The sequence below is a fragment of the Pelodiscus sinensis genome, chromosome 2 (assembly GCF_052426305.1).
Source record: "Pelodiscus sinensis isolate ZL-2025 chromosome 2, ASM5242630v1, whole genome shotgun sequence".
In the NCBI taxonomy this organism is placed as follows: domain Eukaryota; kingdom Metazoa; phylum Chordata; order Testudines; family Trionychidae; genus Pelodiscus; species Pelodiscus sinensis.
In genome coordinates, this window is record NC_143053.1 from 34,504,162 (window position 1) to 34,529,512 (window position 25,351).

The window sequence follows — 25,351 nt, forward strand, 5'->3', positions numbered from 1 at the left end:
CAAATTAGGGCTGATGTTGCTGCTGCATTGACTGAAGTTGTTTCAGTGTCCATAACTCGATCTGTTCGTAACTTGGACCCCATTGAGTTACATAGCGACTGCGCTGTTTATAAGCGTGGGTCATGTTTGTAATTCGGGGACCACCTTTATGACTGCTCCGTGGGAGCTTTGGTCATAAATATGAATGGTCGTAACTCGACCGTTCACAACTCGGGGACCAGCTGTATCAATTATTTTGATTAAGATGTTGATACAGAGGTAGTGGTGAGGGCAGCAGGCAGATGACTCCAAGGGAGCCAATTCCTCCTGCGTGTTAAACATATAACCATAGACCTTTTCACCAGTTACATGTTTACCTAAATAAATGCATTTTAACAACTCTAGTTAAGAACTGTTTAGAAAAGCTGGACATGTACAAGTCCATGGACCTGATCTATTGCATCAGAGGATGCTGAGAGAGATGGCTGATGTGATTGCAGAGCTGTTGGCCATTATCTTGTGGCACCAGATAATTAGAAAAAGACAAATGTAGAGCCCATCTTGAAAAAAGTGAAGAGGAGAATCTGGGGAACTGTAGACTGGTCAGCCTCAACTCGGTTTCCCGGAAAAGTCTTATTCAACAGCCTCATTAATGATCTGGATGATGGAATGGATTGCACCCTCAGCAAATTGATGGGCGATACTAAGATGGGGGACGAGGTAGATATGCTGGAGGGTAGGGATTGGATCCAGAGTGACCTAGACAAATTGGGGGATTGGGCCGAAATAAATCTGAGGTTCAAAAAAGGTAAATGCAGAGACCTACACTTAGAATGGAAGAGTCCCATGCACTCCTGCCAGCTGGGGACTGACTGGCTAAGTGGCAGTCATACAGAAAAGGACCTGGAGATTACAGTAGATGAGCAGCTGGCTATGAGTCAACAGGGTGCCCTTGTTGCCAAGAAGGTTAACAACATATTGGGCTGCATTAGTAGGAGTATTGCTAGCAGATCATGAGAAGTGATTATTCAACATTATTTGGCACTGGTGAGACCACATCTGGAGTATTGTGTCCAATTCTGGCACACACTCCCATTACAGAAAGGATGTGGACAAATTAGAGAGTCTAGTAGAGGGAAATAAAAATTATTAGCAGACTGGGACACATGATTTATGAGGAGAGGCTGAGGGAACTGGGTTTGTTAATCTGCAAAAGAGAAGAATTAGGTGAGATTTGAAAGAAGCCTTCAACTACCTGAAGGGAGGATCCAAAGAGACTAGGGATGTTAAAGACTGTTCGACTATCCAATAAGCAGATGCTTATTTGCAGGGCTCACCAGCCACGTGGTTCTGCACTCTGCGCATGCACAGATCGCTCCACCCCAGCTCTTCCGGGGCGAGTAGATTACACTATTTGTCGAGCCCTGCTTATTGGATAGTCAGTTGACTAGTCGATTCCCTCCCTTTGCGCCCCCCTTGCTGCCTCTGTAAGATAGAGGCACCAAAGGGGGGGGATTGAGAGGGTACTTGAAAGCGGCAGCTCCACACAGCTGATCCCCAGCTCAGCTGTGCAACACTGTGTGCGTGGAGCCCAGGGTCAGTTGGGGAGTCCTCAGCTGATCCCAGGTTCTGCTGAAATGCTGCCCAGTGCCCGGGATCATCTGGGGACTCCCCAGTTGACCACGGGTTCCCTGTGAACCGTGCCGCACAGGTGATCCTGGGCTCAGCTGTGTAGCGTTGTGCATGGAGCCTGAGCTTAGCTGGGAACTCGCCAGCTGATCCTGGGTTCCACAGAAATGCCCTGAGTCCCCCGCTGACCCCAGGCGCCATGGTGCGCTGCCGCTTTGAAATGCACAAAGCTGGCACGCCTGTATGCAGCCCGGAGTCAGCGGGATTTCCTGCTGGCCCTGGGCTGCACATGGAGTTGCACATTCCTCCTTCAAAATTTCAAAGGAAAAATGCAAAAGTGCCTGTTGACTAATCAATGGAAATTCCATCGACTACTCCACTAGTAAATTAACTGCTAGTTAACATACTTAGTTAGAAGTATTCATGAAATAGTTCAACTGGGAGATTTCAATGGTTGATAATGGAGAAGGTTCATTATAAATTCTGCCTCCCTATTAGTGAAGGTTCACCCAGGGCTATGCCAGCTTCATTTTTAATATGTTACCAGTAGGTTACTTGTGGAGGAATTGTGCCACTGCAGAGCACAGAGTTTGTGCAGATATGAATGGGTTTTGTACAGAATTTCTCTTTCCCCCTCCCCCCCCCCGATAGGCTGCAGAGCTGACCCCCTTTTGACAACAGAAGATAAATGATCCCAGGGGAAACCAAAATTGAGGTTCTACTGTATTTGCAGCATGTATATGCAGGGATTGGAAATTTTTAAAGTTACACAAGCCTCTTTTTTACAGAATTATTCAGATAGTTGCCTCCAAAAGTCAGTGGGTACAGGAATCATTGGGTGCAATTTGATGGCCATTTTTATTGCTATGTTTAGCCAGTCTGATCAAATGGTTGTGGTGGTATAGAACCATATTTTCATATTCTGACTTTGTAGATTTTCATTGTTTTTTAAATTGCTCAGCTATTGGCCTAACTTAGATAGGGCCACGATAAGGTGGGTGCATAATTGGCTGGATAACCGTAGTCAGAGAGTTGTTGTTAACGGTTCTAAATCCTGCTGGAAAGGGGTAACAAGTGGAGTTCCGCAAGGGTCTATTTTTGGGACCCGTACTGTTCAATATCTTCATCAATGATGTAGATATTGGGATAGAGAGCACGCTTATTAAGTTTGCAGATGATACCAAACTGGGTGGGGTTGCAACTTCTTTGGAGGATAGGGACATAATTCAAAATGACCTTAGCAAGTTAGAGAAATGGTCAGAGGTAAACAGGATGAGGTTTAATAAAGAGAAATGCAAAGTGCTCCACTTAGGAAGGAACAATCAGTTCCATACATACAAGATGGGAAGCGACTGTCTAGGAAGGAGCATGGCGGAAAGGGATCTAGGGGTCATAGTGGACCACAAGTTGAATATGAGTCAACAGTGTGATGCTGTTGCAAAAAAAGCAAATATGATTCTAGGTTGTATCAACAGGTGTGTTGTAAGCAAAACTCGTGAAGTCATTCTGCCGCTCTACTCTGCACTAGTTAGGCCTCAGCTGGAGTACTGTGTCCAGTTCTGGGCGCCACATTTCAAGAAAGATGTGGAGAAATTGGAAAGGGTACAGAGAAGAGCGACAAGAATGATTAAAGGTTTAGAGAACATGACCTATGAAGCCAGGCTTCATGAACTGGGCTTGTTTAGTTTGGGAAAAAGAAGATTAAGGGGGGACATGATAGTGGTTTTCAAATATCTAAAAGGGTGTCACAAGGAGGAAGGAGAAAATTTGTTCCTCTTGGTTACTGAGGACAGGACAAGGAGTAATGGGCTTAAAGTGAAGCAGGGGAGGTTTAGATTGGACATTAGGAAAAAATTCCTAACTGTCAGGGTGATCAAATATTGGAATAAATTGCCAAGGGAGGTGGTGGAATCTCCCTCTCTGGAGATATTTAAGAACAGGTTAGATAGACATCTGTCAGGGATGGTGTAGATGGCGCTTGGTCCTGCCTTGAGGGCGGGGGGCTGGACTCGATGACCTCTCGAGGTCCCTTCCAGTCCTATTATTCTATGATTCTATGAGTGGTAACATCAAGCACTAGGTAATTTAGTTCATTATGAAAACAAAGCGTTCCTACTTAATTTCTGCCTTCATTTGGCTTAAGATCTAGATTTTAATCATTGGCTTTATTGAGACACAAGTTGAGAGATCATTGTGTTCCCATTTAAATTATGATGTGTTGATAAAGGCAGAAAAATGGGATACAGTGCATTCCTGTCATGTCATGTTTACACTACCATGTATATTGGTAAAGCTTTTGTTGCTCTGGTACAAAATGTGTCATCAGCTTAGAGCAGATGATATCTAGGTCCTGCAGTACTGTTACAATTGGAGCTTCAGTTGCTTTCTTTGTAAAGTCATTTTAGTTTTCCATCCCTGTCAGGTAATCTTTCCCTTGTTAAATCTCCTATCTTCTTACTATATATCATAGAAATGTGCATCTGTGAGTCAGTTTCTTTAAGAACTCCTCCTAAATAGTAAGATCTAGGACCACCAGATTTGGTATGCAGTTCATTCTTACCATAACTTTTAAAGCAGTGTAAGGTATTGGTTGTGCCAAGGCAGTGAGATGTGCCTGAAATTTGATTTTCTCATAAAATGGAGAAGGAGGGGCTGATAGTAGGGACATCTATATTGTAGAACAGTGGTCACCAACCGATTGATCGTGATCGACTGGTCGATCAGGAGGGCTTGACCAGTTGATCACGAGGTGTTCGGGGCCCTCCATTTCCCCTCACCCCCAAGAAGCCCCACTACCTACCTCCAGCGAAAATGGAGGTAGTGCTGGCTTCCTGCGGGGTGGATGGAAGTCCTGCAGCTGCGTGCCACTTCTGGGGATTCCGGAAGTGTGCTGGCTGCTCCTCTCCCTCAGGTCTGTGGTGTGCCAGAACTTGCAGGGGAGGGGGACCCAGAGGACGCGCGCGCCGGGGCTTCCCTCCTCTGCGGGAAGGAGAGTTGGCCTCTGAGGAGGCGTGTGCGGGGCGGGGGGAGGAGGAGGGGAATCCTGGGAGGAGGCTGGTGCAGGGGACTCCCTGCCCCCTCTGGCATCCTGTCCCCCCTGCTGCAGAACCCTGGCCCCACCCCAGCACCCTGGCCCCTGCTCCCACTGGTACCCTGTCCGCTGCTGCAGAACCCTGTCCTCTTCCCCCTGGCACCTTGTCCCCTCTCCGCTGTGCCCTGCTGCAGAACCCTGCCCCCACCCCAGCATTCTGTCCCTGCCCCAGCACCCACTAGCACTCTTCCCCAGTACCATGTCCCCTGCTCCCACCAGCACAATTGGGGCCACATTAGTGAGGCTTAGAGGGGGGGTGGTTTGAGAGGAGTTTTGGGTTTTTTTGCATCTCCCTTGTGTGGCCCCAATTGACTTTTCTATGGGTCAGTGACCCCTGACTCAAAACAGGTTCCCCAGCCTTCTCATAAATAAAGACAATGCAGAAACTTTTTGTGTTTGACATAGTATTTCATTTAAAAATGAAGCCTGGCCAACAAACCCCCAATTGGGGCCAAGCCCCCATCTGGCCGCAGCATTATAACACTCCTGCACCCTCCCCCAGACCTAGTTCTGAGCTTATCATACACTGGAACCGTCTGCCATGAGCCCCTCACATACCCCAACCCAAATTCCTGCACCCTCACAGACACAAGCCTGTGGCTTGCTTAGTACTGCAACCTTCCATCTTACCCCAATATTCCCCTGCCTGGAGCCCACTCCCCGAGCCAGCATCCCAGTTCTATCTCCTCCTGCATCCAGATTTCCTCCCAGAGCTTGCACCTTTCACCCCTTCCCACCCCAAAATCCCTCATTCTCACCCCAGAGCCCACACATCCTGTCTCAACCCAGTGAGGGTACAGCTAGACTGCAGGAGTTTTTCCAGGATTCCAGAGAGATCCTGGAAAAACTCTTCCACATCCAGGAATGCATTTGTTCTTCTGCTTTTTTTAGTGGAATAGCAAACATGCTCTTTCAGTAACCCCTATATTCCTCGTTCCATGAGGAATAAGGGGTATTCCAAAGGAAGGGAGTTTTCTAACATTTGGTCCAGTCTAGACAGGCCAAATGGTAGAGGTTTTCCCAACTACATAAGAATTGGGGGGGAAAAAGTGGCAGTGTAGAGTGTATAAGGTCTGGGGATAGCAAGTGATGGAGAGGAGATGAATAGAGAGGGCGGGGCTTCAAGGAAGGGGTGGGGTCTTGGGGGAAGGATGGGGCAGTAGATCTTTGCTTGTTCTGAGATTTAAAAAGTGATCTTTGATGTAAAAGGTTGGAGACCACTGTATAGAATGACCACAGGGGGGCAGCAAGAGGTCAGAGGTGATGACAGGAACAGCTATAATCCTATTGGGCTGTCATGGGTCAGAGAGTTTGTCCCTGAGTCTGCCTGTCTCTTCTCCCCTGCCCCCTTTTGTCCCCCGCCCCCCAATCTGGGGAACCTGCAACCCTGCCCTGGCTGTGCCTGCGGCAGCAGCCATAAACAAACACTTCTCATGTGGCCACAAGCTGATGTTTTGAAAAAGGGCTGTTAGTCCGCTCTCCCTACATACTGAACCTCTCACCCCAGAGCAATGATTTAAATGAAGAAAAACAAAAATGAAATAAGGACCCATAAAACACCAAGTAAATCTTCTAATTTAGAAAATCACTATGAAAATGAGTCATTCAATCATTTATTACTGAAGATGTTGTGAAGCTTTAGGTGTTCAGTATGCTCCCAGAAAGAGTTAGTAACTTCTTCACTTCTACAAAGGTGAAGGATATAGTCTTTGAAAAGCATGAGGTAGCTTTGTAGTTGTTCTTATGCAAGGTTTTGAGTCATATGGTCTCATTTTGTGTATCTGAATTTCTCTTCAAGAAAAAGCATTTCAAGGCATTGATGAAACCAGGCAAATACAGAGTTTCATATCTTGTGAGAGTATCTAGTGAATAACACTTTTGTAAAATACTGATTTGTTATCCTGACTCTTAATGCAAGCCTGCCACAATTCTCTGATCACAGTAGATGTTCTCACTGCTGTTTTACAATGCTGCAATTGAGAACAGTTGCCTATTACTACTTCCTCTACCTTTTGAGGCATTAAAGGTGAAATTAGTCTGACCCTGTGTAGAGCAAAAGCAGAGTACTTAACTTCCAAGTTAGTGTAAGATGGGCCAAGCATGCAGTAGGTGGGCAGCATGGTGGCAAGAGAAAGCATAGACCTGAAGCAGTTGCAGCATAGTTCCTCAGTCTGTAAAGACTTGACAGCTTACATGTCAAAACTTGCCTCTGCTCTAACATTTCATTTTCTCAGGTATAAGCTAGGGATGTTAAATGACGTTTAATCAGCTAATTGACTGGTCAGTTAGTTGATATGGAGGGAAACTGCAGAGCCACAGAGGGTGAGGGGACTGGCCATGAGCCAGGAATCAGCGGTCCCGGCTTGCGCCTTGTCCCCCCTGCTGCACTTGTGCTTTTAAAATTTATTAAGAGCCACTAAGCTCTTAATACATTTAAAAGGTTAAAGCGCAGTAGGGGTGGACCTGGTGCGAGCCGGGACAGCTGATTCCCAGCTCGTGCCTGGTCCAATGCTATGCCTCTGCCTCCCCTGCTCCGCTCCATGTGAATGGTGCTGGGGGGAATCCGTCCTTTAAGCCGGCTCTTCCCCTCTTCCCCTGCCCCCACACTGGCTCTTGTTTTCCCTCACTCCTTCCTGCCTTTCACTGATAGAGGCAGCAAGGGGGGGAGGGAGTGACTAGTTGAGTCACTAGTCGATCCAGTAAGCTCAACTGGTTGCCTACATCCCTAGTATAAGCTACTACTTTTTCCTCTACAATTATGGATTTGGATTACTGTTTTTGAAAATCAACCTTAAGTCCAAATAGGTAGTGGTCTTTTTTGAACACAAGCAGCAATTTTATTGTAATAGATACCTAATAAATTTCAGCATTTTCTCTTTGTCATATGATATATTCATATTTGGCATTTGAATGCTTTCAAATAATGCCATCTAACAAGTTGCTTTGTTAAAATAGTTACATCCTATTATGTGTAAGACCAGGTGTGTAAATTTTATTCAGGAGATATTTTTAAGAAATGTGTGGGCAGAGAAACTGTTCTTTGTTTTGTTCTAGCTAAGCTTCTTTTGCGATTGAGTTCCATTGTGAAAGTTGCTTTTTATTTATTTTTAAGCAAATATAAGGGAAAATGAATGCATAACCTTCAAAAGACAGTAGAAAAGTAACATTTATATCCAGTCTTGAAAGTAATATCAGTGTTTTCAGTCTTAGGTTCCTTTTTTTTTTTTTACTCTTTAGCTTGGTAAAATAAAATACAGCCTAAAAATATTTTATTAAGACCACCAGAATGGAACATCTACAAAGACAAAAGAGGCAATTTTTGTATATACCCAACTTGCACATATATGGATACTTTGATGCTTAATGTTAGACACCAACATGAGCCAGAGTCCCTACTAAAAGCAAAAAGGGGGATCATAACAAGATTTCAGAAATTTTGACTGAACACAAAGTGGTTGGTTTTATTTTCCTCTCTCATAGTGGTCATGTATGAAAAAAGTCTCTTAATTGTTCTTGGTGAAATTCTCAGGAAAAATTGCTCCCTAAGACCAAGTATACTGAATTTTTACTGAAAAGTAAAATTTTGAGAATGTTACACTTAAGAATTGAAAAATGTATCCATACTTAATACAAGTACAGGGCATCCTCACTATAAGTCGCCCCAGTATATATCTGTTCCACGCTAATGTCATTGACGTTTGTAGGAGCTGATGTGTTATATGTCCTCCCATTTCCCGCTCTGTCATGCAAAACACTCCCATCAATTTGCTTAAATGGAAGTCAGCTGCGGGGGAAAAAAAAATCACCGCTTTAAGTTGTTTCGCTGTAAGTCCAAGTTTTTTTTTGGAACGTATCTTGGACTTACAGCGAGAACGGCCTGTGTATATTCCTCCCATGAAACAGCTAGCTACAGGAAAACTGAAAAGTACATAGGACATAAGTGCAAATTTTCCTCTATTATATAATGTTTAAGTGACCATGTACATTGTGTTTGTTTCTTTTTGATGTCCTGGGTTTAATTAAGTCCCTTTGTATTTGTGAGCCTTGAATTTTCCTTCAGTTATGGAATGCTTGGATCTCTGTAGAAAGCTTTCCCTGTTGTCTCTAGGAACCCAACACCCCTTAATCAGAGAACCCAACATATGTATGTGATTCCCCTCCTTTTTAACTACCACAACTTCCAAAATTCTTGTTCCTTTTTCTGTCAGAGCAAGTATGTTTGGCAGCTATCCTCCACGTTACCCACTCTCTAAGGTGTCAAATCCTCTGGTTTTCCCTGCTATGAGGTATTGCGCTAAATTCTGTAGTAAACTAAAATGTCTGTTGCATTTTACATTGCTTTTGAATGCTGCAGTCTTTAATTAAATGACTGACACAACCAATTGTAAATCAAATTAAATACTGAAAGTTCTGCAATTGGAAGTTTACCACCAGAATTGAGGCTACTGTGAGTAGAGCAGAACCCAGTTTAGCATCTGTCAGCCGACGGTCAGGGCAGTGTGTGTGTGTATGCTTCCGAGAAAAGGTTTAACGTCCGTGTCTTTACTGCTAGGACCGGGGTCCCGTCGCAGAGGGTGGCCAGCAGGCCAACAGACGCCCCGTTATATAGAAAGAGCTTATTACACCTTAGATTTTAACTGCTAGAACACAGGGGTTCCTTCGCAGCGGGCAGCCTGGGAAAGGCTGGAAAGGTGCCTCAACGGATCTTGTCACCTGGGAGTGACACAGATCCAAACGCCCAAGCTCTCCCTATGTCTGTCCCTTTATGACCGGCTGAAGTTCTTTTAAATTGTGCTTGGTTCTGTTACAGCAACTGAAGGAGTCAGGTTAAAGCTTAAACAGTTACAGGTTTATTAAAAGACTTATAAAAAGCATATGGTTACAATGGCTATTGCTCTATTTCTTAAATGCTAACAAATACAGATTTTAAAAATGGTTACAAAGAAAATAAAGATAGAAAATAGAAATAATGGTACCAAGTGACAGCTTAATCTTTAAAGAGCTCTAAGTCTATGTATATATATACTTAAACAAAGGACCACATCCAGGTACAATTTTTACCCCTTTCTGTGCCTCTCGACTCCAGCGTGTCAGGCCAGGGCCGGTCTCTCAATTCCTAGGAAAGACGAATACGAGGTGGGCGTCCCCTTGGAACCTCGGGAGATCAAACACCTAACCCGACCAGCAGATAGATGGTAGATTGACACTCAAAGAGAATGCGCTGCTGGACCTATCTTTATACCCCTGGGGGCCCGTATTCTCTTTCTTATCTAAGATGCCGAATTCTACTGGTCCGTTTTGTGGCGCCAGTTCTTACAAGCAAGTTTCAAGTTAATTTACACTTGCAAGAGAGATAACTAAATTGTGAGCACTAGACATTTTTTTTACTGGGCGAGAGATTCCTCCCCCCGCGGATGGATGTGTGTTCGTATCAATATGGGTTTCAGTCAAGGGCACTCCTTGGCAGCCTCTTGGTCAGCAATTGGCGTATCTCTGTTTACAGCCATTCACGGTCACAGCAGCCTGGGCCTTCTGCTCTGTGTGCCCTGTATGCTCCAGGCAAGCAAAAATGGATGTTACAAGGGGGTTCCTTTCTGGCTACAGCATCCTTGTGCTGTTAGCTTTGCAGAGCTAGCAGGAGTGAAAAGTACTGATAAATGCTTGGCAGCTATAAATTTAGTGATAGTGAATTTGTGTCATGAGGAAATGTATGCACACACAACCTCCTGCCTTTTAGAACACTGGAATTAGATCATGGACTTAAAAATGTGATTAACTAAAGAAAGACGTGATAAAACATTACTTGGGTGCTAGTAGGGATGTTAATATGTATCTGAGTACATGGTTAACCAGTGAGTCTGGGCTCATCCATTAACCCTCTCAGTTCCTCTCCTTCCCCGCTACTGCCTTTGTATCAGAAGCAGCGTGGAGGCGGGAACCAGTATGCACAGGAAGCCAGTTTTTAAGCCATCTTCCCACATGTACCATCTTCCATGGAGCTATCTCCTCCTCCTCCTCTTCCTGCTCTGCTGCCCCTGGAACATGCTCTCTGCTGAGTTGCTGCCTCTAATACAGATGCAGCAGCGAGGGAGAGAGTAGAATGGAAGTCAGTGCTTGTGATTAAAAACTGGCTCCCCATGAACACCGGCTCCCACTCTACCCTCCCCCTCACTTGTAAATGTATAACCACTGAAAATTTGTTTACACAAATACACAGATTTTAACATCCCTAGTTAATTCAATGACTGACACAACCAATTGTAAATCAGATTAAATACTGAAAGTTTGTTACAGTGTAACTGAAAAAAGAAAAATTAAGTCCAAGAAGCCCCAAAATAAAGAAAATAGCTTGATCACTAAATTTTTCCTGTTCTACTCTCACATCTGGTGTTTCAAGATGTAATCCTTCCCATGGCAAGTATGTCACTGAATCCTCCATGCCTGTTTTTCTGTCTCAATTCATCTCTCACTGCTCTGCTCTGGTCTTACAGGCTGCCACAGAAAGGTCACTGCTTCCAGTTCAGAAATCCACACGATTTACATTGGCTCTCCTAGCTTCCTGCCAACGCTGTTTCCCTAGTATTCCTAGAAACTATGTTGGACCCACTGTCTATGGCAAGAGTGGGCAAAGTCAAGCCCGAGGGCCAGATCTGGCCTGCTAAGCATTTCTCTCTGGCTAGCCCAGCTAGGATTGCCAGGTGTCCAGTTTTCACCCGGACAGTCCAGTATTTGCGGGCTTTGTCCGTTAAAAAAAACCCCAGTAAATACCAAACATGTGCAATGAGTATTTCCTGTTGCCCTAGGACGGAAGCCCAGCAAGGACAATTTTCCCCTGCTGCATCTGGCCGGGGCGGGGGAGTGAGGAGCGTGACAGATGAAGGGGGGCAGGAGAGGGGACTTGTTGGGCGCCACACTAGGGGGGCGCTGGGCTGGGGTGGTAGCAGAGCGCACGCTGCTCTGGCCCACGTAACCAGCAGAGACCGAGAGCTGACCACATGATGCCTCCTTCTATACAATGTGAGCCGCGGCAGCTGGGCTGGGTGACAGGAGCAGCCACTTTAAAAGTCAGATTGTTCCTCTATGCCTGGCTCTGTGGGGAGGAGGGGGGAGATTTGATTGGAGCGAGGGCTTCCGATGCTGGGGATTCCTGCCTTGGGGGGGGAGGAGTGCACTGGGATGGGGGGTACTAGAGAGGGCCTGGCTCGGGGGGGGAGGGGGAGGTGTATTGGCGGTTAGTGTGTGGAGGGAGTGGTGCAATTATTAACAACTTTGGCTCTTCCCCCCCCCCCTTTTTTTTTTTTGCTCAACTTTTTTCTCCCCTCTCTCCCCGCCTTTTTATTTTTACCTCAGCAGAATTTTATCGTGGTGTGTGTTTGTTTTGGAGGCGGGGGGGGGGGGGGGTTGGTATTTTTTGTTAAACCATCTGACAACCCTAGGCCTAGCTGATTAGCAGAGGTGTGTATTTAGAGCCGGCATCATATGTTTGGCTGCCCCTCCACCACTGCCACACAAAAAGCCACTGCCCCACAAACTCTCCTGTCTCTTATGCCACACACACTCAAACTGTGTAACAGTCTGTCTTTCTCATACGAAGCGTGTCTATTTCACACAAGCACTCCTTTCTGTCTGTAGACCCAGTCCTACCCCCTTCCACCTGAGGCCCCACCCCTTCCGAGAGGCTGGAGCCGGCATACAACCACATACCAAAATTTGTGACATGTACTTCCCGTGAAAATTATTGCTCACCCCTGGTCTGTGGTTTTAACCCTCACAGGCTATTTGGTTAACTGAAGGGCTGAGATGTCCAGGAAAGGGTAGTATCCTTCCCATTCATCACAAACTTTGATGGTAAAAAAAAAAAAAGTAGAGAATCTGAAGGTTTTTGCACACATTCCTAAAGTAGTTGTGTGGGTATAGTTATGTGCATGTATTTAGGAAACACAAAGAGTGTGGTTCATCATTATTACTGTAGTGACCAGCGGCTACAATGGAGAGAGGTCCCATTGTTATTAGGGGTCTGAAAGTGGAACCATATACCATGTACATGCAATTCACTCTTCCTGTCCCGTCCCCCCACACACACTGCTGCCTCTCTGTCAGAGGCAGGCAGTGTGTGGGGGGGTGGGGGAGAGAGGAAGGTGGGAGCCGGTGTGCGCAAGGAGTTGGCTTTTAAGCCGGCTCCCTGTGTGCACTAGCTCCTGCTGAGCTTCTTCTCCCCCATGCTGCTGCCTCTGTATGAGAGGCAACAGAATATGGATAGTGGGTAGGCTGGAGCTGATGCATCTGGGGAGCTGACCAAGTTAAGTCCCCCCTGAAACCTGATCCTTTTCCTCGGTTCTGTTCATACTACACAAGTGACTTCCAAAGGTCACTTCAGTGAATGGCATTACAACTTTTTTACCCTACAACATTCTGTATTTTGTATATACTCCAGAAGACCTATTTTAGGAGAGGTTTTTTAGATATTAAAAAAATTATTGGAACTTTCTCTTCTCTCTTAATGCCTTGGTTATTAGCAGTTACAATATACAGAGTACGGGAAGCGAGCCTTTAAAACTTATGAATCACCCAAAATAACTTTTCTGTGACTAAAATGGCACAGTTTCAAGCTTTGATATTTCGGGTCTTTCCAGGGTTATAAGCCTGTGTTGTTCCAGTTAGTGAACTGAGGTTCTCCCTTTCTCAATGGCTTGAAGTTCCTCATCCTATCTTTGCAGGATGTTAAGATACCAGACTTAATAGTAGTGATATTTATGTACAGATTATACCTCCCTGAACCGGGACTCTCTGGTCTGGCAATATCCAGGTTCTGCCAGGACCACAGATGTTCTTGGAGGTTTGGCCCACAAGAGAGGAGTGGCAACAGAGGGAAGAGGGGGGCACAGAGACTCAGCTGGGATCCAGGGGGCAGGGTATCAGGGATCTCTGGTCACTGCAGCCAGGCAATATCAGTGGCAGCCACAAAACTCTAGCCCTGGCTATGGATAGGGTTGCCAGGTGTCCAGTTTTGAACCAGACAGTCTGGTATTTGAGCTTTCTGTCTAGGAAATGAATTGAGAAAATACCAGACATATAAATGTCCGTTATTTTCTAATTAAGTAAGTTTTATTATTATAATAAGTATCAGTACGTAGTTGTGTACTGTACTGCCTGGCTGGAAGACACACTCACACTGCGTGAGCATGTCTACCAGCCAGACAATATGCAACTACACAGTAGAGAGGTGGGGGTGGGGGCGGGGCCGGGGCCAGGGCCAGGGCCAGGGCAGAACTCGCCTATGTGCACCGACGGGACCATGCATGGGATGGGCAGCACCTCGGGATCTACATGCGCCTGGGTCAGCCCCAATCCCCCGCCGGCCAGTTTCGTGCCCCCCCCATCTCCTCTGGCGGCCAGTTGCTAGCCTTGCTTTCCCCAACCCCCTCCCGGCCAGCCCTGCTCCCTGCTGGCCGGTTCTCCCCCCGCCCCGGACCCTCTCCCAGCCAGCCTCACTCCCCCCAATCCCCTCCCAGCGAGCCCTGCTTCCCACTGGCTGTTCCTCCCCCCCCCTCCCGACTTCCTCCTGGCCAGCCCCACTCCCCCTAAACTCCTCCCGGCCAGCCCTGCTCTTCTCCCGGCTAGTCGCGCATCTGAGATCAAGGGTTTCTGGTATTTTTTTGAAATCATCTGGTAACCCTAGCCATGGAGCTCGGGGATGGGAGCGGTAGCCACAGAGCTCCGGCAGTGGGGCTAGGCTAGAGCCCTAGCCAGGGCAGCAAGACATCATGGACCTTGTTGGGAGGGACCTCCCCTGGTTCAGCAAATCTCCTTGTTTGGGACCAGTCAGGTCCTGAGGGTGCCGTATGAGAGGTCCAACCTGTATTAAGTATGCTGCTGGTATAGGATTGATTTTACATGTTCTCGGTCTGTGGCAGGAGACGACGTTTCTGGGATATTTGACAAAAAATGTATCATTGTCAAATCGTATTTTACGCTTTTAATAGGTCAGGGGTTTAGGCTGTTGGAATAAATCCCAGGGTGAAGATTTGTTCAGAGTTCAGACCAGGCATGCTCTGTTTAAAATTTTTAAGCTCTCAATTTTTGCAATTTATCTCATGGATATGGGCCAAAAGTGTGGAGGGATACCTGCATATATTATGTGTGAGAGAAAGAGAGAGAATATGGAATTTAAAAGAATTGGAGGCTTCAAAACTAAGCACGTAAAAGCCAAAGAATACCAGAGAGAGTGCAAAATGCAGGTTTGTTCATGGCCCTGATTTCTGTTTTGACTGTTCTTGTGTGTTGCTGGCTTGGATTTTTAGTATGTTAAGTCTGGTTTTGCTGCAGTAGTTCCTGGAAGTGTATTGTGGCTCACCATAGTTGAAAGGATGAGAAATTGAATCTGTAACAATAATGTTCTTTCTTCAAAATGGTCATTTGTCAATGAAGTTAAATGGATACTAAGAGAAAATTGTATTTGTTGTGACAAAACATACTTTCCTTTTAAATGCTCAGTTTTCAGTCTCTAGTCTTTTGTGATGTCACCTCCATGGTAGTTCAATTGCTATGATGTCTTCAGATAAGGAAGGACCTGAATTTCTAATGAATAAAATGTTTAGGCAGAAGAAATAGAGAGTTGAATGGAGAAATATTTAAAGACTGCTGAATGCATAATAATAAAGCAAAATAGGAACACAAGCCTAATTTTTCCCCCTCTAATGAAATTTTTTAAATTTAGATTTTAGACAACCTATTTAACATGCAGTTTGGTTAAATTTTGTGTGTTGGCAGCACATTTCTTCCTGAGTTCATGTTAAGTTAAAAAGATGGGCAGACGTTGATTTCCTACGGCTTTCCAGTCAGAATGACTCATAGTAAATTCTGCTGAAAACTGCAGGAAGTTGAAGTGCATGTAGTGTGGTAAAGCATATTTAAAAATGTTTGTTGTATAAGAGCTATTCATTTTGACACCTTATTCCTGATAGTTATATGTTCAACAGAAGTGCTTCCATCCAATCTGGTGTTACGGCATAATGCTAGCACATTACTTTTTAGCTTTCGTTAAATTAGCTATAGTTATCACTTGTTATAGCAATTTTGCCATGGCAGGTCTTCAATTTATAAACCTCTATTTTAAATTATATAATCTGGATATTAAAAAAATAATGGCCTGGACTTAATCTTGACATGGAAGGCTTCAGTTTTTGAGAAACATATCTGCAAAAATTGTGGAGGAAGGGAATAATTATTGGGTCTACTGAAATAAAAAAAGTCTTTATCCAAACACAAAATACGATTTGACCATACTATGTTTTTGCTATCCGAGGAATTTCTCTAAACTGGGTATGCCATTTTTTAGTCTCTCTGTACGTGTATGCATTTTCTCTAAATTTCATTTATTGGCATGAACTGAAAAACATTCAACACTTCAAAACAGGATTTACATAAATGTAATATATTGTCCAATTTGACTGAATATAATAGGAATTTACAGTTAAGTCGCCATTTGCCATTTTGCTCTTCAACGAGAGACAATTATTTGTTTTTAATCTTAGCCCCACATTGTTAAAAATATTTTTGCACAGACCACTATTTCTAACTTCTCATAGAAAATGAAGGCAGAATTAATTTAAAAAATATTGTAGGCATATGCTATCAGCCATCAAAATATCCTTGTTCATCAGAAATTTCTCTTGTTCTTTAGTTTGCACTGAACCTATCTACACGTCAGAACACTTAGATAATCTGTAGCTTCCTCTACTTTTTACCAGGGTTATCCCATGTTCCCTCTATTTTTTTTTTCCATCCATAGGTAGAATTAATGTTATGTGCACCAAATAGAGGTGATGTGTGGATGTGCATCACCAGTAGAAATAAAACAAAAAAAACCCTGTAGATATAAATTATAGTTTTTAAATTACCATAACTTGACTCAACCCAGGACCGGTTAGGGTGGCATTTTAGAAAGTGTGAGTGAAATGCATTGCCCCTTTCAGTAGATTGGCACTCAAAGCAGCCACAGCAGTAGCAACCAGAAAGCTCCTCCATTTGACTCCTGAGCCCTGTTGTGTTCTCCTCTTCCCCTGCACTGCAGAGTCTGGGTCCCAGAGCAGAAGGAGGAGAAACATGCTGACATCAGCACTACCTTTTTCCCCTGCGAGCAGTGAGTTAGGAGTTTCGAGGCAGACTGCAGAAGCAGCACTGAGGCGCACCTGAAATGCAAGGCTCTGGATAGAATGCTGGGTGGTTGCACAGTTTGTGAACTTTAGATGCCATGGCATTTCCCAGTGAAGTATGGTGTGAGGTAGTGTGGGTGACCTCCACTGGCTGCTGGCTGCAGCACGGCCCAGCAGGGCAGGGGATGAGTCATTATGCAAGGGGGGCTTCAACCTGTCTGTCTGACCAGTGATCTCCTAGGGAGTGGAACAATGGGAAGAAGGGGAGTGGAGCCCTGGCCGGGAGGCAGGGCTGGAAGTGAGTTAGTTTCTGTCTGGGAAGGAGAAAGGAGAAGGAGCTAGGGAAGGGGCTGGGATTTAGGGGCCCAGCCACCCCCCATCTGAAGGGGGGGGGGCATTGAGGCCTCCTAGCCCCAGTTCCTATAACCAGATTACATCTGTGCTGTGCTGTGTCCTGGAGAAGCAATAAACTCCCTATATTCTACTGGCTGGTGGAGTCTGTCCGTGCCATTACGGGGGTGCAGGAGACAGGGGAACCCCGACGTGCTGTCATATATGGCAATCCAATTTGGGCAAACATTTTAGGAGCACTAAAGGATTCAGAGTTTAGTACTTTCTAAGAATCACTATTTAGGAACCTTTTTAGGATTGAGTCTTGTTGTAACTGGTCTGGTTTAAGCTATAGGTTCTTTTTTTCTGAACAATGTACACCATCCATGAAAACAGCTGTTTTGTATGATTGTCAGCTTCACATACTGTAAATGGGCTGCTGAAAAGGCATGTGTCATTATTAGAAGGCTCCAAAAATAGCTGTAAAAGTTAACCAAATTCCAGGGAAAAAGAAGGGGGAGTGAAAGTTGATGTAGCACAGGGAGAAATGCACAAAGAAGGAGAGGAGTAGAAATGGAAAAATGTTTGCATAAAATGGGATGAAACTAACATACCCTTCTAGAGAAAAGAAATGGAAAAATGTTTGCATAAAATGGGATGAAACTAACATACCCTTCTAGAGAAAAGAGATCTTTAAAAAAAAAAAAAACCACTACAACATTGGAATCAACATATTCCATCAGAAAAATGTTAAATTTGTGACCTAGTGGCTGGCAATAAAAATATCCTTTTTGCTTAGCCCTTAGTTTACTTTTTCCATACAGTCTTTACATGGCACATTTTAATTTGCAGTGCACATTGGTGGCTAGTCACTGGTTAGATAGAAATTTATCTTCTTGGATAGATGAACAAGCAGCATTCATTAGCAAAGTTATCTCTCATGGGTGTCTTTGTTTGCATAACAATTGCTTTCCTTTTAAAAACAACAGAGAATGATTAATTTAAACTAGCTTCCCCTGAAAAATAGAATGATTGAAATAAAGTTAAAATGTTACATGAGATCCAAATCCTCTCTCTTTTCAATGTACTGGAAGTTTCTCAAAATCCTAAAAACTTTTCTAATTTCCAGTTTATTCAACCACTCCATACAGAATGATAAATGTGCTTTGTTTTCATCATAATTGTACAATAGATGTTTTTTTCTAGTCTCCCTGAAATGTGTTGTAATAGAAGAGGTCTGAGATCTCAAATATTGAATATTAATCAAAGCAACTCAGTTTTGTTCTCTCTTCTGTAGAAGAGTATCTGAACAATTTTTACAAATTTTATCTTGGAAATTAGTTTATTCATTATGTTTAATTTTAGGAAATGGTGCTCTTGCAGAACATTCTGAAAATGTGCATATTTCAGGAGTGTCAACTGGTAAGTCATTTTTTGTAATGTTTAAATTTCATGCATGACTTAAATGGTAAATATTGAAAGCCACCTGGTATCTTAAGAAGAGATATTTGGCTATAAAAATTATTACTGCCTTTTGCAGCATGTAATAAGGAATGAAGCAACTGGAACATGGAAAAATTCTCATAAGATAAAATTGATACCTGCATGCTCATGAACAGATTATGCTTTTCTAAGTGGACTGCTTAATTATTTTTCCATACAAACATTGAACTAAGAGAAAAGTTGGTTTAAGTTGAATTGATATTTTCTTTCCACAGCAAAGTTTTGTGAAATGAAATTTATTGAAATGTAATTTTGGACACACTTGCTATCAAAGAATAACAAATCCAGAAGTTATACATTTTGCTTGATTAGATTGACACAGTACCTGAAACTACTATTCACTTGACTGCACAGTTTCTTTAATATAAAAAAATGTAGGCGCTCATGAAACTGAGGAACTGATAGATGCTGGTGTAATACAGGCAATAGCATGGACAAGCAGTGCTAAAGACTTGCTATGCTCCTTTACCAATATACTGTAACACAATCTTGCCTGCAGCCTTCTAATTATTGTCACTCATACGCCTTTTCTGAGGAGTAACAGGAAATGTTATAGGAAAGGAAGGATGAAGGTGACTCTCAAGTAATCTTCATTGGTAACTTCAGTCTCCAGAGATAAAAGGCTAGTAGATTGAAATACTGTTAGCTGGGCTGTGGGCAGAGCTTTTCACTGCTAGTACATATATTTAAGATATTTGTACTTCAGGTGATTGAACCACTTGTAAACATAGATGAGTTAGCACTCATGCAGTACTGCAAACTGTCTGTTGGGTGAAGTTTTACATTTCCACTGTACTACACAAAGGTTTTGCAGCGTATGCGCACCTTACTTCCCTTTGGGATGGAGTAGGGTTGTGGTGGCACTGTGGTTACAGTCGTGGGACTTGAGACAATGCAGCTGAATGGTCAGTGTCAAAGTCACTGCCCTTAGGTTCATGTGCAGCCTAGTGGCCGGAGTCAGTAGAGTGTCCCTCAGGTACATGACTGTATTTCTTAGTGGTCAGAGTCAGGTGTAGCCATCAGTGAGGGGATAGTAGCTGGGTAGGAGTATCTGGTTCAATTCAACTCAGTCCGGGCCCAGGGCCCTCTGCAGTGATTACATTTACCACCCAGCCAACAGGGTTTGTACCGCAACACACTGACTTTACATAGGTGGGAGATACCTTTCACTCTGTCTTCCTGGACTGCTTCCTATTGTGGTTTCAGAAGCTGTTGTCCAGGTCTCTTGGTTGTTCCTTTGTATGGTAGCATCCTGCAAGCCAGACTCCTGCTAGTTGATTGTAGGTAGCAGGTCTTTGGTCTGGTTTCTACTGTGGGCTATAGCTGCTCCTGATCTGGAGCATCCACTGAGCTTACTTTCTCATTGGTAGCCAGCCTGCTGAGCTGAGCTGCTCTCCTTTAAACTAACGCAGTAGTTGGGGCATGCCTGTCAGGGTCTGAAGGATTGGATTTTCTCCCATAGTGTGGGATTAACCCTTTCCCATCAAATGTGGTGTATGGACACTCCATCTCAAGTGGCTTATGAGAGACTTCAAGAAGCATTCTCAGAGCCTAGTAAAATTGAGTGAAGAAATTTAGCTACTATGGGAAATTCCCATTAGTTCCTGGGATACATTCCTTTTCCAAGTCATCTTTTCAGAATGGACGCCTGGATGTAAACTCAGCTCTTGCCTTTGCTTAGAAAAAGAAGTTTACAAAACTTGAAAACCCTATCTTTGGGAGTTTGCTTTGTGATATAGTGTCATGTGATTAAAATTCTCATTTTATATGAAGATACTTTTCTCTAGGTAAGTTTCCATCAGACTACTTATTTCCATTGCTTCTCAGGTGAAGATTTGTCACATTAAATTACATTAAGGCTTTGTTGACCTTTCTAGTGCTGCATTATCAGCATCATTTCATCAGAATTGATGTGCAAAGTAATGAAGTATCATGCATGTTTTTGGCATTTTATAAATAACAGCACAGATGTTTACAGCTCTTATTGAAAATGGGGTGGACCTAGCTTCTCAAAAAATGTGAAATCTCATGCAACAATTTTTTTTTAACTTCCTGGATCTTGTCTCCTGGATCTCTTCCCTTTTTCTTCTTGTGACAACCTGTATTGTGTGTCAGTGCAGGGGGAGAAAACATCTTTTGTTACCCATTTTCATGTATGGGTGGGTAGAAAGTGATGGAGACTTCAGCCAATCCTCTAGTAGTCTGACCAGCACAGCTAAGCCTGTTCCTAGCATAATCTTAGGGGAACTGTAAGGCTGTGTCAACATTGCAATTTAAAACTTAAGCTTTTGAGTTTTGGTTAATGGGCTTTCTAATTAAAGGTAAATCTATTCTGCTATCCCCTGCTTTTATGAAGTCTGGTTTTATTGAAAGGTTGCTCATTGTTAAATCAGGCAACTTTTCTGGTTCTTGCTAGGTAAGTGCCACTTTCTTTTTCTTTACTATTTTGATATTAATTCTTGCAAAATTAATGTCATGATATTTTCAGGAACTCTTTCCTTCTCTTCTTCATTCACCCCAGGCACTCTACTCATACTTGAAAGTGATGGTTTCCCAACCTGGGGATATGGTCGACTTACACAGATACAGGTGTAGGGAGCAGAGGACAGTAGTTGTGGATGTGGGGAAAGCTGCTTAGCCCTATAATGTGTACTTAAAGCTAGGCATAGCAGTAGTCCATATATGCAGTGATGCAGACCATCCATCTTGTCTTACAGCAAATTACTTCAGTCATCAGAGCACATGGTTGCTTCATCCAAAGCAGCAGGTAGTCTTATATCTACAAGCAGGAGATAAATGCCAGGAAAAGAGAAAGATGCTAGTAAAAGCATAAGGGATATTAGAAGGGGCATTGAGATGGAAGACAGCCATCCACTTAATGCATTGGTTTTCAAACTTTTGCATTGTTGACCCCTTTCACATAGCACACCTTTGATTGTTACTGCCTCTAATCAATTTAAAACCACATTTTTTGTCGTTAACTCTATTATAAATTCTGAAGGAGAAGCGGGGTTTGGGAGTGGAGACTGACAATTTGTGATACCTCTTCCCCCTTCCTCCCTCCCCCCCCAATATGTAATAATGTTGCAATCTCCAGTTTAAGAACCCCTTCACTAATGGGTTTTAAGTAAAGGAAACAATACACAAATGTTGGGAACCACAGGTATAAGGCGACCTTTTTAAAAAAAAAAAAAAAAAAAAAAAAGCTATTCAACTTCTATGGCAGTGTGTCAGCACCTGTATGGGACAAGTGTAACCCCATACACTTACATACATTTTTATAATAAATTGCCCCTTCTGACCAGGGCTTGGTACAGTTGTCAGTGTATCTCCTTTTTCTCGTCCGATATCATGCTCTGCTCATTCTTTCCTGCTTTTTTTTCTTAATTTACACCAATGGCCAGAAAGCTTGCTTTCTTTTGGTGTCAAACTGAAGTGGCATATATATGAAAACTTGGTATCCAGTATAGTTACAAGTAATATCTAAAGTAACTAAAACTGAAAAGCTATTAGTAAAAAAAAATTCACTTGTATCAATGTATTTTCTGCTGCGTGTGTAATCAGTTTAACTGTTTTGTTGATTCAGTTACACTCTTCTTGATATCACTTTCATTCACATGCTCACAGCTACATGAAGAGGTGTTCAGGGCTTGTCTACATCTGCAATTATTCTATAACAGCTGTTGCTTTTTAAATTCACACCCTGCCTTAATCCAAATTAATTTTGTGAACAAGTGAAGTCATGCTCTTCCACAGGTCCTGCTCCTGGGTAACTACCATTAGTAGTATTGTAGGTGCACACAAAAAAGGGGATGGGACCAGGAATGATCTAGAATTGGTTTGTTATAGGAGCTCTTGTAAAAACCCTTATTGTCATCACTAAGACTGCTGTAAAAATAATTTCTTCAAGGGAACTTAATGCACCTATTTTTACACGATTCTGTATCAAAAATACACAATATTGAATTTTGTTATTTCTCTTTTGAAAAATTATACTTTTTTCCCCTTAAGTGAAATTCTCCATTGCAAGGAGAGATTTTTTTTTATAAACTTCATTCCATATTTCTTAAAGTGCATCCACTGTACAATTAATATTCCTGACTTTACAGCTTTCTCTAGTGCTTTGGAGTTTTTGGATTACATTTTGTTTGAGAATAAATCATAGATCTATCCGTAGATTCCAAAACCAGAAGGGGACCATTATGATAATCTCATCTGATCTTCTGTATAACTCAGGCCAAATGACTCCCCCAGAATAATTCCTACAGCATATATGGGGGAGGGGGGGAATCAAATTTGGTTTTAAAATTGCTGGTGATGGGAAATTCAATACAATTCTTGGTAAACTTGTTCCAATGACTGATTACCCTGTTAAAAAAGTAAGATGTAATTTCAATCTGAAATTGTCTAGCTTCTTGTTAAATCTAGATTTAAACCTGCTGCCTGTTGGGATCAAACAAAAGGAAGTATTATTTCATATACCACACAGTTCGCCAGAAGCTGGGACTGGGCAACAGGGGATGGATCATTTAATGATAACCTGTTCTGTTCATTCCCTCTGGAGCCACTGTCGAAAGATAGGCTATTGGGCTAAATGGTCATTATGTAACACTTGTTACCCATGTGTATATTTATAGACTGTAATAATCACTCCTTAACCTTTTAAGCTAAAGAGCTTGAGCTCTTTAAGTCTATCACTATAAAACATCTTATCCAATCCTTATATCGTTTTAGGAGTTTGTACCTGTATCCTCTCCATTGTATCAATAGCCTTCTTAAATTGTGGATACTAGAATTGGATATAATATTCTATCAGCAATCTTGTTGTTGCAAAATGTAAAGTAACTTCTCTATTCCTATCTTCAGTAAAGAACAGAATAATCATACACCCAGATGAACACAATTTGTTGGACAAAGAATCAATATGACTTTTGTTAGATTAGTAAAGCATGCTTTCTCTTTTCAGAATTCTTTGGGGAGAGGGAAGGGTTGTCAAATGTGTGGATGGGGGGTATGGTGTACTTGGACTTTCAGAAAGCAGTTGAGCTCCCTCACCAAAGACTCTTAAGCAAAGAAAGAAGTCATGCTAGAAGAGGGAAGGTTCTTTCATTGAACAGTAACTGGGTAAAAGACAAACAAAGGTTAGGAATAAATGGTCAGTTTTCACAGTACAGGCAGTCTCCAAGTTACGCGGATCCGACTTATGTCGGATCCACAGTTACGAACGGGGTTTTTCTCGCCCTGGAGGACGGGTGCGGCGGGACGCCCAGATGCGCCGCGGTCCCGCCGCCCGCGCCCTCCGGGGTGAGAGAAGCTGCTCCGCGTCTCCCTGGTCTGCTGGGGGGGAGAGCCCCCCCCAGCAGACCAGGGAGACGCTGAGCAAAGCTGCGGAGCACGTGGGCAGCGGGACAGCCCAGACACACCGCGGCTGTCTTTGCACCCCGTCTCCCTGGTCTGCTGTCTCCAGCAGACCAGGGAGATGGGGAGCAAAGCCTCAGAGTACGCCGGCAGCGGGACAGCCGAGGCGCATCTGGGCTGTCCCGCTGCCCGCGTGCTCCGCAGCTTTGCTCCCCATCTCCAGCAGACCAGGGAGACGTGGAGCAAAGCCGCGGAGGACCCGGGCGGCGGGACCGTGGTGCGTCTCGGTCCGCAGCCTGCGTCTCCCTGGTCTGCTGGGGGGGGGGGGGGTGCAGCTAGTGCGTTGCGCCCCCCCCCCCCCCACCGGCAGACCAGGCTTTTCTCCGGACGCCTGTGGTAGAGCAGCTGGGGCGCTGCCGGTTGGTCCCGCAGCGCCACTCTGGGCGCTACTGGACCAACCCGGCAGCACCCCAGCTGCTCTGCCCCAGGCATCCTGATTCAGCCACTGCTGGTCAGTTTCAGCAGCGGCTGAATCAGGATGCCTGGGGCAGAGCAGCTTGGGTGCTGCTGGGTTGGTCCAGTGGCGCCGAGGAGTGACGCTACTGGAGCAATCCAGCAGCACCCCAGCTGCTCTGCCCCAGGCGTCCCCAAGTCAGCCACTGCTGAAACTGACCAGCGCTGACTACAGGAAGCCTGGGGCAGAGCAACACTGTTTCAGGCTTCCTGTAGTCAGCCGCTGGTCAGTTTCAGCAGCGGCTGAATCTGGACACCAGTTCCTACTTACATACAGATTCAACTTAAGAACAAACCTACAGTCCCTATCTTGTATGTAACCCGGGGACTGCCTGTAGAGAGAAATAAATAGCTATTAGCCAAGATGATCAGGAATACAGCGGCATACTCTGGTCTCCTTAAGGGTATGTCTACACTGGAGTTAGATACTTCCAGCTGATCCATGCCAGCTGACTCAGACTTGTGGGCTCAGGCTAAAGGGTGGTTTAAGTGCAGTGTTAACATTTGGGCTTGGGCTGGGGCCTGGACCCTCAAGCCCTTGCACCTCGTGAATTCCTGGAGCCCAGCCTCAAGTGCATATATGTACACTGAAGTTAAACAGCCCTTTAATCTAAGCCAGTTGGCATGGGCCAGCCATTGGTTTTTAATTACTGTGTAGAGGCTTAAGGTATGCCTGACTGCTAGATTCTGGGACTGGATGACTCAGGATGGATCATTCAATTATTGCTCTGTTCTGTTGATTTCTTCTGAAGAATTTGACATTGTCCACTGTCAGAAGCCAGGATCCAGGACT

At 44.0% G+C, this 25,351-nt stretch overlaps 2 protein-coding genes across 3 annotated transcripts in view; both read left to right on the top strand.

Annotated features, from left to right (window-relative positions):
- Positions 1 to 25,351, top strand: part of LRP12 (LDL receptor related protein 12) — a 75,764-nt gene that overhangs the window by 10,861 nt on the left and 39,552 nt on the right. Inside the window, exon 2 of one of the 2 annotated variants that reach the window (XM_075920233.2) lies at positions 18,550 to 18,606. The exons of the other annotated variant lie outside the window; for it this stretch is intronic. Within the exon in view, the coding sequence (XP_075776348.1) occupies positions 18,550 to 18,606 (57 nt within the window). The remainder of the gene's footprint in view (positions 1 to 18,549; positions 18,607 to 25,351) is intronic. 2 annotated transcript variants of the gene reach the window in all.
- On the top strand, positions 688 to 18,324 carry LOC149525243 (uncharacterized). The gene is made up of 2 exons (XM_089775907.1): positions 688 to 715; positions 2,684 to 18,324. The coding sequence occupies exons 1-2, from the start codon at positions 688 to 690 to the stop codon at positions 3,577 to 3,579; spliced, it is 924 nt and encodes a 307-aa protein (XP_089632033.1). The 3' UTR covers positions 3,580 to 18,324.